The sequence below is a fragment of the Camelus bactrianus genome, chromosome 7 (assembly GCF_048773025.1).
Source record: "Camelus bactrianus isolate YW-2024 breed Bactrian camel chromosome 7, ASM4877302v1, whole genome shotgun sequence".
Classification (NCBI taxonomy): Eukaryota; Metazoa; Chordata; class Mammalia; order Artiodactyla; family Camelidae; genus Camelus; species Camelus bactrianus.
The window spans coordinates 73,667,849-73,682,668 of record NC_133545.1 but is presented as its reverse complement, the minus strand read 5'-3'; the positions used below and the strand labels follow the sequence as shown (position 1 = coordinate 73,682,668).

Sequence of the window (14,820 nt, the reverse complement as noted above, 5' to 3'; positions counted from 1 at the left end):
ACTTTACCTATTTTCATGTCCTTGTAGCTGAAGTGGCTGAGGAGGAGCTGGCTGGGCGACAGGACTGTTGGGGGTGGCCGGGCTGGGCTGGGCCAGAGGACTCTGTTGGGCCAAGGGGCTGTGCTGCTGAGCCATGGGGCTCTGCTTCTCTGAGCTGGGTGCCGAGGCTGGGCTGTTGAGCTCTGCAGTGGGAAACCAAGGAAGCAAATGCAGTCAGGCTGGCACTTGATCAAGGGCAAGAGGCAGCCAGAGGTGGTTACTCTAACTCTACAAGACTCAAGGCTTAGGCTTAAAGACTGAAGCTTAAACTTAGCAAGTTCCAATACCCCTCCTGGAACCAGTATTCTTTTGTCAATGATAAAGTCGATAAATAAGGTTATGAACAGAATCTCTTGTCATTTTGTCAGAAGAAAAAAATTACGATAAGAAAGACTTGTTAAAACTATGAAAAAATAACTCAGAGGAGTAGGCTCTAAAACATATCCTATTCATTCCAGCATTACTCTCTGAAAGAAAATGTTTCAGCTGCTAATACTTTTTGGTTGTAATGAGAAGTCCTACCAGTATTCCAAAGATTGGATAAAGAATTAACCACAAGAAAAGTAAATGCTTTTTAAAATCCTTTCTCCAGTTCCTTGTTAGTCTTATTGCCTAATAATCCTCTGTTCTCCATGGTTCTCTGGAAAGAAAAAAGAACACTGGACAGAGGAAGGCACATATATCATTTTTTTTTAATTGAAGTATATATAGTCAGTTTACATATCATTTTTTGCTGTGTTGGAATAAGAACAGGATAGATATATTTCAGACTGGGAAAAGGGAGAAGCAAGTCAGACTTTTTGTGAGCAATTTTACTTACAGTTAATTTCTACTGAATATTTTATATACAATGTCTGCAGATAACAGGTTAAAAAGGGTCATTTTTCCTCTTTTTCGCTGGGCGATAAAAAGGAGGTGATCTATTAGCATTCCTTTATAAGTCACTGTCTGGTTTCTTTTCTCACAGTCTAAATTTTAAATTTTCTTCTTCACTGGTATCAGGAGGGTATTTCTCAACCTTGGCACTGTTGACACTTGTGGCAGATAATTCCTTGCTGGGTCAGGGTGGGGGCTGTCCTGTGCACTGGAGGATGTTCAGCAGCGTCCTTGTCCTCTACCTGCTCCATACCAGTGACATCCCCACCCCAATCATGACAATCAAAAATGTCTCCAGACATTGCCAAATGTCCCCTGAGGGGACTAAAATCACCTCCACTGAAAACCACTGATTTATCTATTAAAAAGTCAGTGACGGTTCAGTGTCGCTTGTTAGACAGTCCCAAGATGGAATCAGGAGACTGAGTAAAACAGAAGAGACCGAGGTGCGTGAGCCCCTCCCTCTCTGTGTGGGACACTGGTCCACTCAGCAGTGAGCGCCAAGACTGAACTCCCAGGTGTCAGTGATGAGACAGTAGCTGCAGACTAGTCATGAACCCACTGTGCCTGGAAATGGTGACTTGACGGTGAGTCGGTGCTCAGAACCTCGTGGCCCCTTGAGGCATGGCTGTGAGGTGTGATGCTCACTGCTCTTTCAAGCCTTTTCCTTCAGATTTGTAACCCTATCATCTCTGTTGAGTGGGTTCTAGGGCCCCCAGGGCCATCGGGAATGACCTAATCACCCAGTGCCTTGAGATTCACACTAGTTATCTACAATGTCATAGAGTTTGATCTTTGAATGAAACTGGTACTGAGTAAACAGGATATGGGTTGCAAGAGAGTGTTAATTTTTGCAAAAGTGGAAATAACACTCAACTTCTGACACTCTGACAGCACACCAACTGCAGCCAGGTGGGCTCCGTGGCCCCGGCTCAGGTACTCACCCTCCTGGGGGATGATGCGAAGGGTGACACTAAGACCTGCATCCTTGATGAGCTTCACGATGTCTGCGTGAGGCATGTTGATGATTGACTGGCCGTTCACTGCTAGGATTCGGTCTCCCACTTTTAGTTTTGCACAGCGATCTGCGGGACTCCCATCGATGATGCGTCCGATTTTATGGGGCACAGCTAAAAAAAAATCCCCAACAGAAACAGGTATCAGGGGCTTTACCAATACATGTTCCATCTTTGAGTCCCAGCTGCACAGGAAACAGTGAAGTATCAGAATTCTCTCTTTCGTCAGTATGTGTGCCTCTTGAGATCACAGTTATTCCTATCAAATGTAGCCCTGTGCATATTACTGGGACCAGAATTTCTAAATTCAAGTTCTTCACAGTGACTAGTCAATTCCAAACGTGAACCGTGGGTTCTCAAACTTTAGGGTGAATCATAATCACCCTAGGATTAAAAATACAGCTGTTTAGGTCTTACTCTGGACCTTGTGGATCAGAATGTCCAGTCAGGAGGTGGGGATAATGGATTTTTAAGAAGCTCCTCAAGAGATTCCAATACACACAAAATTTTTGAGAACCATAGATGTACAGGACTGTGCCCAGAGAGCTCAGACTCTAGAGACAATAATACAGTTCAGAAAGATACAATAAATGCTGGGAACTTTATTTCTGTCCTTCTCTGTTTTACCGAGGGGAGAAAACAGGAAAGGGAAGAAATTATTTATTTATACGGGAATTAGCCAGCTGGTGAAGAAGTTATGACCAACTTCTGACTAATCTACTAAGCTTTAGCTTAAAGGTTGATGCAGTTTTCAACTATTATGTCTTCCTTCTGATTCAGTGCAAATGATGCTGAGATCTTGCTCATATCTGGTACATAATGTATTTCGTAAAATCTAAGATGTCATTGATGCTAAGACACAACTTTCTCTTACATACCACAAGAAAAAAAGCAACTCTGGCAACTTAACAGTGACACTCCATTTGATGTAAGATACTCTGTAACTTCTGAAATGTTAAATCATGAAACACGTGTATTACAATTAATGAAGTACAGTATATGTGTCTTTCAAACAAGAAAAATTCATTTTCTTTTTCATTGTTTACTTATATGTGGGAAAGAGGCAGGTTCGTGGGGATACAGATTTTCTAGCAGGTCAACCTGTATTCAGTGTCAGTGTTTGAGTTGCTACCAGGTTGACTATTAATGGAGTCAGATGTCAAGAGTGCACAGTGTACCTGTAAGTTCCTCAAGGAGCCGACCACCTAGAAACCTGCTGTCTTTTGTTCTGCCCTTCAAGACAGGAGACCCAATAAAAAAGATTATACATCATGACCAAGTGGGGTTCATCCCAGGGACACAAGAGTGGTTCAACATACACGAATCAATAAATGTAATGCATCACATCAACAAGAGAAAGGACAAAAACCACATGATCATCTCAATCGACGCAGAAAAAGCATTTGATAAAATTCAACACCCATTTATGATAAAAACTCTCGCCAAAGTGGGTATAGAGGGAACATATCTCAACATAATAAAAGCTATATATGACAAACCTACAGCCAGCATAGTACTCAACAGTGAAAAACTCAAAAGCTTCCAACTAAAATCTGGGACAAGACAAGGCTGCCCACTATCACCACTCCTATTCAACATAGTCTTGGAAGTCCTAGCCATAGCAATCAGGCAAGAGAGAGAAATGAAAGGCATCCAAATTGGAAAAGAAGAGGTAAAAGTGTCACTATATGCCGACGACATGTTACTATATATAGAAAACCCTAAAAGGTCCACACAAAAACTACTAGAGCTGATCAAAGAATTCAGCAAGGTAGCAGGTTACAAAATTAACGTTCAAAAATCAGTTGCATTTCTTTACACTAATGATGAATCAACAGAAAAAGAAAGTAAAGAAACAATCCCCTTTAAAATAGCACCCAAAGTAATAAAATATCTGGGAATAAATCTAACCAAGGAGGTGAAAGAATTATACACAGAAAACTATAAACCATTGATGAACGAAATTAAAGACTTTAAAAAATGGAAAAATATCCCATGCTCTTGGATTGGAAGAATCAATATTGTTAAAATGGTCACACTGCCCAAGGCAATCTACAGATTTAATGCAATCCCTATCAAATTACCCAGGACATACGTCACAGAACTAGAACAAATCATAATATAATTTATATGGAACCATCAAAGACCTAGAATTGCCAAACCATTACTGAAGAGAAAGAAAGAGGCTGGAGGAATAACTCTCCCAGACTTCAGACGATACTATAGAGCTACAGTCATCAAGACAGCATGGTATTGGTACAAAAACAGACATATGGACCAATGGAACAGAATAGAGAGCCCAGAAATGAACCCACAAACTTTTGGTCAACTCATCTTCGACAAAGGAGGCAAGAATATACAATGGAATAAAGACAGTCTCTTCAGCAAATGGTGTTGGGAAACCTGGACAGCAGCATGTAAAGCAATGAAGCTAGAACACTCCCTTACACCATACCCAAAAATAAACTCAAAATGGATCAAAGACTTAAACATAAGGCAAGATACAATAAACCTCCTAGAGGAAAACATAGGCAAAACATTATCTGACATACATTTAAAAAATTTTCTCCTAGTAGAAATAAAAGCAAGAATAAATAAATGAGACCTAATGAAATTTACAAGCTTCTGCACAGCAAAGGAAACCAGAAGTAAAACAAGAAGACAACCTACAGAATGGGAGAAAATTTTTGCAAATGAAACCAACAAAGGCTTGATCTCCAGAATATATAAGCAGCTCATACGACTCAATAAGAAAAAAATAAACAACCCAATCCAAAAATGGGCAGAAGACGTAAACAAGCAATTCTCCAAGGAAGACATACAAATGAACAATAGGCACATAAAAAAATGCTCAATATCACTAATTATCAGAGAAATGCAAACCAAAACTACGAGGTATCACCTCACACCAGTCAGAATGGCCGTCATTCAAAAATCCACAAATGACAAATGCTGGAGAGGCTGTGGAGAAAGGGGAACCCTCCTACACTGCTGGTGGGAATGCAGTTTGGTGCAGCCACTATGGAAAACAGTATGGAGATTCCTCAAAAGACTAGGAATAGACTTACCATGTGACCCAGGAATCCCACTCCTGGGCTTGTATCCAGAAGGAACCCTACTTCAGGATGACACCTGCACCCCAATGTTTTAGCAGCAGTATTTACAATAGCCAAAACATGGAGACAGCCTAAATGTCCATCAACAGATGACTGGGTAAAGAAGATGTGGTATATTTATACAATGGAATACTACTCAGCCATAAAAACTGACAACATAATGCATTTGCAGCAACATGGATGCTCCTGGAGAATGTCATTCTAAGTGAAGTAAGCCAGAAAGAGAAAGAAAAATACCATATGAGATCGCTTATATGTGGAATCTAAAAAACAAAAACAAAAACAAAAACAAACAAACAAACAAAAACAAAGCATAAATACAGGACAGAAATAAGACTCATAGACAGAGAATACAGACTTGTGGTTGCCAGGGGGGCAGAGGGCGGGAAGGGATAGACTGGGATTTCAAAATTGTAGAATAGATAAACAAGATTATACTGTATAGCACAGGGAAATATACACAAAATGTTACGGTAGCTCACAGAGAAAAAAATGTGACAATGAGTGTGTATATGTCCATGTATGACTGAAAAATTGTGCTGAACCCTGGAATTTGACACAACATTGTAAAATGATTATAAATCAATAAAAACTGTTAAAAAAAAAAAAAAAAAAGACAGGAGCCCCAGCCAGGAAACTGCCTGTCAATGACTTGTTGCTCCACCTATGGAAGTCAGGGACTGATTTCATCTGCATAAAGAGGCAAAGACATACTCCAGCAATAAATATGCTCCAGAGATGTCTGATCCTCAAACTCTCGATCTTGCGTATGTGTTACAGTGAAAGTCAGAACATGAGCTAATAACTGTGGTAAGGAAGGACAATCAGAGAGTTAATGAACCAGTGCCTTGATCATAATTCCGTTGCAAAAGGTTATAGGTAGCATATGAAAATATTGGCTGAGTCTGTGTCTCTGAAGTAAAACTCATCATGCTGGAAGCTCAAACACATTTTTATTTACCGCAAGCATGAATGGCTTTAAGAACATCTTTCTTAAATCATACTAATGATCACCTGAGAGTCTTAGGACAATACATTGCTCAAGCAGAAATGTAATAAGTCATTCATTTACTAGTTGTATAAAATGATAGGGGTACTGCAAAATGTTTGGTCTTCAACTATAATTAGACTGGACTTTCATTCCTGTTTTTCTCCCCTTTCGTGTTCCAGAGTGTCCTGGAACAGTCAATAATTGATACGGTCTTCCTGGTCATAGTCTGTGTATTGTTATCTATCCTGACCTTTGGACAGCTACCTGACCTCTCTGATTTTCTGCATTTCAACAGTATAATTGGGATAATATCATCAACCTCACTGGATGATTTTAAGAATTAAATGAGTTCTCATATATACAGTGACCAGAATAGAGCCTGCCATTAAGAACTGATCTGTCAGTGTTAACTTTTCTTTCATTCTTTTGATTACTATTATTTTAAAATGTTTCTGATATCACTATTGATGTGTGTGTGTGTGTGTGCATGTGTGTAAGAACCAGCTTACTGTGTACACAGGGTAAACCTATAAGACAGCTAAAACTGAAGGAACACTGCTTTTTACAGAACAATATCTGCTAAGTATCCACACAGGAAAAGCTTCATTCATAGCTTCATTTGGGAAAGAGATGTGTTTTGGGGAAAATACAGACACTCAATGAGGCCAAGGATCCTGCTTGCTTTTCTCTGCTTTCACAAAAAAGATGTTGCAGGTCTCTGTAGGAAAAGGCCAACTTATAAGTAAGCGTTTATTATCCAAAGGGAAATCAGCACATGAGATCTCTTCTACAGGATGCATTAGCCACACTGAGCCTTACACACACACACACAAAATTATTAACTACGTTAAAATAAATATCATTTAATCAGTAATATGAGATATCCGATAGCATTATCACTGGATGTTTACAGTGGAGGAAACTGAAGTATAAAACAGTCAGCAATTTGCCCAAGGTCTCGTAGGCTGAGCAGGGTTTGGAATCCCGGACTGTCAGATTCCACACCTTTGCCCTTAACAAGTGCCCCTCACTGCCTCTCGTGCCTTCGCCATCTCTTCCCTCCACTCTAGTACTCCATGAGCGCCCAGCACTTTTATTTAATGAGCACAGCCTGCGTCTAAACAGGGAATCTTAAACACTTCACCAGTGGTCCTGATCCAGGGGAGAGAGACAGGCAGGAACTCTGCTTGAAGCAGCTTCTTTGTGGCACCTGTCTTTCGACAGGCAGGGCGTGAGGAGGGAGAGGAGGGCAGCGAGGAGAGGAGGGGAGAAAATGAGAAAACGGGACAGCTCCTCAGATCCCATTTAGGGAGGGCTTCACATCATAGTGTTGTTCCTTTGAAGTAATTTCTTTGGGTATTAGAAACACTCACATTTGAAATGAAATTAAAAAATACATTTCAAAACACATGCAAATGGTATTTGGATGATTTGCTGTTTTGAATTATTCATGCCTCTATTCCCTTCCAGTACTGTGTATGATTTAGAATTTACTGGGTATAAAACCCCGAATGTTTCAAAACAAGATTTTTACATACACACACATACACACATTTTATGTGTTCAACTTTAAAATAAGTGCCTAGCACAGTGTTTGAATAAATTTCCAGGTACTGTGCTAGGCACTTATTTTAAATCCTTACAGCTACAATGTGAGATAGCTGTAAAAGTTTAACAATCATGCTTATTTAACTGCTGACAAAGAAAAAAGAAAAAAGAAAAAAAGAAGTCAAAGCCAGGATTCAAACCTACGCCTGTGGCTTCAAACCTGGGGGTTACTCCCTTCTTTTTTTTTTTTTTTTTTTTTTAATGTACGGCAGGTTGAAAGCAATTTGAATTATGAGGAGTGAGAGAATGACTGGTGAGACTTAGCTTTGGAAAGCATGCTGCTTGAGATTTCAAGATCAAAGTTTCATTCTAAACAGAATTATTTGCATATGGTGATAACTGAGTTTCAAGGCCATTTTCACATTATTACGGTAGGTAGCATAAAAACTAAAATAAATGAATAAAAGCCTAGAGAAAATAACTGAAAACTAAAATAAATTCTACTGCAGCCTCCTGGAATGACGGAGTGGCTTACATAACAACTGGATGAGTACACAAGGTACAAGTGTACGTCCAGTCATTGAAGTGCTTGAAATGGCTTCATTAAAATTGTTTTCTGTTGGAATTTACTTTAATAAGAACAGTATTTGAAACTCTTGGCAGCTGGAGACAGCCTCACTTTTCCTTTACCAGAACTCCCCCTACGTGAGTACGTACATCAGTACCGCTGTGCAACAAATCATTGACAAGGAGTGTGCTCAGGGAAGATGCTCTCTGAAAACAAGATGCAGCTCCATTCGCTCAGTTATAAGGTCTACAGAGCTTATGACCTATGTGCTTTCTGTGCATTGCTAATGGAATTACAGAGCATGGAAGAGGCCCTGACCTTGGTTTCTATTATTGGGATGAATGGCACTCATTAATTCTCGGAGAACTGATGACTAAGGTAACTGCCGGAGCGCAGTCCATTTAGACGGCGTGCCTTCCAGACATCACCTGTCAGGTAGCAACATAAATCAATCCTTTGGATCAGTCCTCCTGACACAGTGTGCTTAGGATACACAGCTATTTGGGAAAAGTTGCAATATGTTATGTGGCTTTGGACAAACTGACATTTTGGAAGGACACAACATACTACTAGTTAGAAATTTCCCTTTATAATTGTAAATCATGTAAGTTATGGGTGGTAAAACACCACTGTGCACTTGCACTGCAATATGTTTTGTATTTTCCCATAGATGAATTGACTCTTTTGGCATGGCTCAACTCAACACAGCATACTTGATTTAGTAGGAATATTCAGACATAATCAGTTGCAAAGGATGCTCTCTAAGTTAGTTTTAATGGCCTGGATTTTTTGGGTCTCTAGTCATACCCTACAGGAAGTAATGGTGCACCCTTCTGACCACTGGATTCTCTTCTGGGACTTTGTATGGCCTATTCAGGCTCCTTCAGCCACTGGTCAACCAATGCACTCTTGTTGTGTTCTACTCGGGGTCAGTTCCCATACAGAAGATGGGATGGTTACCTGCAGGACTTTCCCTGCTTTGGTGGTATATTCTTCCTGAAGTTTTTGGTAGTGGACTGTGCATGAAATTTGTAGCTGCACCAGCCTGAGGGAAGGGAGTGGTAGATCCCCTTCCCCTTTTGTTTCCCCATGTTCCCTTATTGTATTGTATGTATTTTATTTCAGAGAAGGAAGAGCCTGTGATTCACGTTTACACTGAATTATCTCCTTGTTAACAGATCCCACAAAAATGGAGTCGTACATGGAGGAAAGCATTAGACAGGGAAAGTGGACTCTGCATCAATCATGTCAAACTTACAAGTGAGAAGTTTCCGAAACGAGCGTGACAAAAGTAAATACTTCAAAGGCAATCAATAGCATAAATTCTCATTAGCTCACAATTCCATTAATTTGTGAAGGTTAAACAACAGGTCATTAGCTTAAAGAGGCAACAAAGTTAGTTTGGGTTTAGAATCTATGACGTGGTACGAAAAGTTTTTTTTTTAATTGGATGATTCCAGTTGTTTTTCTTAAAATAATCTACAAAAATTATTTACTGTCTAATTTTAAAACTGTAGATTAGGGCAGGAGAATCAATTATTCTATTTACAACACATTTCTGCATAGCATCTTCTGAATAACAGGTAAAATGCTAGGTCCAGTAGGGAAGACAATAATAAAATAAAACCATGGTATTTGCCCTCAAGAAACTCCCAGACCAGTTGGGGAGACCAGGAATAATCATACTTAAAACAAAATAAAAAAAAAATGGCAAATCTAGTAAAGGTAACATGTAACAAGAGAAGAGAAGTAGGGTGAATTATTGAGTCCAGGTGTGGACTCAGAGTGGGAAGGAAAAGGAAGGTCTCACTGGGGAAGAGAGAGCATGATGTCCCTAAGCTAAGAGGCAACTCATGGTGGCAGAGATGGTGCTATCACATCCATGGAGGGAGAAGCAAGGAGAGGATGCTTTGTAGGTGGGGTCCCTCCAGCCCTCATCACTACTGACTCCCTACCTGAGATCCCAGATATGATGCGTCTGCCTGGTTCCTCTAGATGGACACTGAACATCTAGGGACAGCAACAGAGTAACTATCCCAGAGTGCTTCTGTCTCTTTAACATGTGGTGATGAATCCTGATTTGCTTTTTTTTGCCTTCAGAAACCTGAGCTCTCCATCTCTCCTTCCTGGAAGTCTCGAATGAGTATGCTCTATGGTGACAAGCTCATTCAGCTTGATGTTGTCCCTTCCTGGAGTGTGACACAATGCCCTTCAAAAGAGATTTTCTTGTTCATCAGGGGGCAAAGATGTAGGGAAAACATGTGTTTGGTATTTTAAAAAATTGTGGGAAAATTAAGAAAAAGCAGAGCGCATGGCTTGTTTTCCTCTAGAGGTCTGTGAAATTCAGCTTTCCAAAAATGAAAACGTCTTTCCTGAAATTCATAGCCAAATGAGTTGCAAGACCTAAAACCGAGCAGTTGGTGTTTTAAGGACTGCATATTCCAAAAGTGCACTCCCCCCACTCCGCCCAGAACCCTAGTCATTCTCTTCCAGTTGACAGTTTAGTTACCCTGCAGTTGGTAATAAGCAGATGGTCAGATGGGAGAATGGAAAGAGGGTCCCAGACTGGCAACTGGGGAGGCCAGCCGAACTCGTTTCTAAGGGCAGAAAGCACCATCTAAAAAGTATTAACTGTTGTGCTGGAGAGAAACACACATCAGCCATACCTCACTCTGTATGCTTCTATTTTGCTGAGAGTGAATTGTTAACCAAAAGAAATCTCATTGCATTAGGAATTGTAATTAGCTATCACTTGACTGTTCTATCTGGAACATGGTTGGGTTAGCATGGTTTCAGTATTTGGAAAGATTTGGTGGGTTTGTAGACACAAGGCCACTTTCACGGATGTGTGACCTGTGCAGCCACACAGGTTTCTACGCTCAAAAGGGTCTAATGTCTGGTGTAATAGCGTGCTGTCACCATCTTGACCATCTTAGCAATTTTTGAGCAAGGATTTTGTGTTTTCGTTTTGCACTGGGCCCTAAAAATTATATAATTAATCCTACATGGCTAGATCCATAATAGATTTCCTCTTCATATCACTCCACTGCCTTTAACATCTGCAGTGGAAGATGTAAATGAGAATATGGTAGAGCTACTAACAAAAATGATCGCAAACGGTGGCAGGAGAAGGAGTAAAAATAATTTCTCCTGTGGTTGCATTTCTCACTCCCATGCACATCACTAGAAGAGGTAGTCCAAGTGATTTCTGCTAAGTATATTCTTAAAAGATCCTTGATTCTTCACATGATGATTCAAGAGGCCTAAAAATTACCTTCTCTTATTCCGTTGTGAAAATTATTCTAAGTCACTCATTATTCAGCCTCTACAAAGCAAATATCCTTCTTGACCTTTCTTTAAGTAGACTTTAATGTATACCACCACATTTCAAGGAGTTTGTGTATTCTTTCCATATGATTTATTTCCTTCATAATCTGACAAAATGTCTAGACAGGAGAGTGGCAGGAACTAAAGAAACTTCAGAAGAGTCATGATCCTCGAATCTGTAGGTGGCCAGAAGGGTATGTGTGTGGGGTATGACGAGTTGGAAAGGGAGAGAATGGAAAACAGTTCCATTCTAAATATTTAAGCCCTTATCTTCTGTAGAGATGTATCTCATTTATTCTCAAAAATCATCCTTTACCATGCTAATTTCAAGGTAGCTGGGACATTCTTTTTATGACCTATTTTGGTCTATAAGTTGCCAAAGAAAATTTGTCTAAGTCAAATATCACCTCTAATTAGTATTTTTTTGCATTTTTGTCAAAAGACCCTGAATGTGATTGTGTTCTACTCTGCCCCAAGTTTTTAAAGTTCTGAGCTGCTCTGAGTTCTACAAAAATGAGCAGATCTGTGTTACCCATTTATTTTGGGTTTCCTTTGCCTGGCAAAATGAGTTGCCCTTTTTCTGTCTTTAAAATAACTTCCCCACTCATTCCCATTCCTTTCCTCTTCCTTTACTACCATTTCATTGGTGTCTAAGAAATGGGAGGAGATACACATATTAATGATGCCATTAAGTAGAAATTTACAATATCTTTTGTAAATTTAAATCAGTTGTTGCCATCAGTATTTTCGTGTACCAGTTAAAGATCTGGAATCTATCAGGAAAAAAAAAACTGTCAATAATTTATGTACCCAAACTTTAAAAGTCTTACTGTTTCCTGTAGCCCTGACAGATAAAGTATAAAAGACAACTGATTTCTTTTCAAGAGTTCAGAAAATGTCATACAATTACATTTCATCAACGCCAGGTACTGGCTTAAAAACGTTCAATGAAACCACACTTTCTTTCCTCTATATCTCTCGACTGCCTTTGAGACTTCACACCCATCAATGCACTTGGCTTTCAGTAATTTCTCAGCAGGCCCCGTAGAAATGGTTGATAGTTACAAGCTGGTGTTGCTGACAAGTCATGTTTCTCATTTTTACAGATGCAGTGTGTTCTATCTCTGCCATTTCCTTTTTCCTTTTATAGCTTCTGAAATTGTGTTTTGTGAAAAGTCACTTGGCTATCTTCACACAGTTTCCCTGTTACAATAGGTAAATGTCAAAAGCAATCAGGTGCAATATCAGCTTTTCATTGTATTCCCCTAAGCCCTCAGGTAGATAATAACTTCTTGCAATATTTTCTTAATGTAAACGGAAACAGATACTAACCCAGGCAAATGATCCCTCCTGAGCCAGCTGTCCTTTTCAATATGTTATCCAGAAGATTACATGAATATTTATTGGCTGTTCAGTTTCCCACAGAAGCCAAAGTTCCACTAACGGGGTAGATCATGTTTTAACTTGAAGTAATGACTCTGCGTAACTGGAGAAAACTAAATATGAACAGGCCCTCAAGCAAAGTGTTGAGGAGAGAGAAGATCTTGATCACGTATTAACATTGAAAACAGCTTGCTGTATGACCTATGAATGGCCAAATCATGTCAGAGTTTCCTGATTTGTAAAGTGAGACCATCACTGCATATCATTTTTCTTTCTTACCCATATCTTTATTGCCCAAATATTGCACATTTCAACATCATTTGGATTTCTGCTTACATGTATTTTCTCTCACCCCTTGTATTTTTTTTAAAATTTTTTTTTAACCTTGTATTTTGAAGCATAGTAACTCTATGTGTTTTCAATGTTACTAAGCAGACATATGACTCCATAATAACTTTACCTAAAATCATCATTGTAAAATGATTTGTTATGCTATCACAAGAAATAAATTAGAAATGAAAAAACAAAGGCTGAAGAACCTCAAAATGTATCCACAGTGAATTGCCAGTTACATTCTATATGGAAGAGACCAAAAGTGAAAAAGAAGATATAAGGATGGTAAAAGAGCACATGAAGAGGTCTTCAATGTCATTAGCCTTTAGGGAAGAAATGCAAACTGAAACCAATGCACCCCTTCTGGAATGGCTAAAATTAACATCAACAACAACGCCTGAAAATAACAAACACTTGCAAGGATGTGGAGCATCTGGACCTCTCATCCAGGGAGACACAAAGTGGAACAACCACTTCGGAAATCGGACCTCATGAACCAGCAATCCCACTCGTAGGTACTCAAGAGCAATGCAAACCTATCTTCACACAAAAGCCTGTATGTAAAGGTCCACAGCTGCTTTATTCACAATCACCAAAATCAGAAAAAAACCAGAATACCCTCCACCTGGGAATGGAAGAGCAAACTATAATACATTCACACAATGGAATGCTATTCAGCAAAAAAAAGAATCGATATTGACACATGAAGCAACCCTGAAGAACTGCAAATGCACTCACTGTGCTAAGTGGCTACGTACTGTGGGATTCCATTTATATAGGGAAAGGCAAAACTACAGAACAGAAAAATCCAAGGTTGCCAGGGCTGGCATTGGGGGAGGGGTTGACATCCTTGTGACAGTAGTTACATGACTAAACAAATTTGTTAAATCTCAGACGAGACTTAAAAGGGTAAAATTTACTATGTGCAATTAAATCTTAATAATGAAAGAAAAGTGAAACATCAGGGAGAGATAGAGAAGGTTTTGGATGGAACTAAATAGAGATAAGTTAAAAATAACTAATGTTGAATAAGCATGAGGGGTAGGGGAGAGTGGAAGAGGTCAGGGAAGACTTCAAACAGAAAACGCTGCCTAGTCTGTCTTTTAAAAGGTGAACAGGACTTTTCCAGAGGGGCAGGGATGGGGAAGGCATCAGAGTCACAGGTGATGTGACTTGCAAAGGCACAGTCTGCACTGTGGATGCAGGGGTGCATGAGCATGAACAGTGAGACCTGGGATGGAGGTAACAAGAGACAGGTCATGAAAGGCCTTACTGGTTGTGCCAGGGGGTTTGGAATTTATTTTACAGCCAAATCAGAAGTCATCAGTAGATTAGGAAAGAAATGATATCAGACTTGTTGCTGTCAAAAGAGTACCATGGTGGCGGTGTGAAGGGTGAACTGAAGGACAGGACAGTGGGAAGAAGGCTGGAGGCAGGGAGAGCACTTAAAGGCCACTGCAAGGCTCCAGAGCTGTGCAGTCCAACACAGTGGCTACTAGCCACACTTGCTATTTCAGTTAATTGAAATGAAAGACAATTAACAATCTAACTCCTCAGCGACACCAGCCTCATTTCCAGTGCTCCGTAACCACACATGGCTACTGGCTAGTGTGGCTACAGTGC

General features: G+C 39.8%; 1 protein-coding gene across 7 annotated transcripts in view; it reads right to left on the bottom strand.

Annotated features, from left to right (window-relative positions):
• Nucleotides 1-14,820, bottom strand: part of MAGI2 (membrane associated guanylate kinase, WW and PDZ domain containing 2) — a 1,118,509-nt gene that overhangs the window by 94,407 nt on the left and 1,009,282 nt on the right. For all 7 annotated transcript variants that reach the window (XM_074367572.1, XM_074367574.1, XM_074367573.1 and 4 more), the window contains 2 exons: nt 1,860-2,045; nt 8-182 (listed from right to left, as the gene is read on the bottom strand). In XM_074367572.1, the coding sequence (XP_074223673.1) occupies nt 8-182; nt 1,860-2,045 (361 nt within the window). The remainder of the gene's footprint in view (nt 1-7; nt 183-1,859; nt 2,046-14,820) is intronic.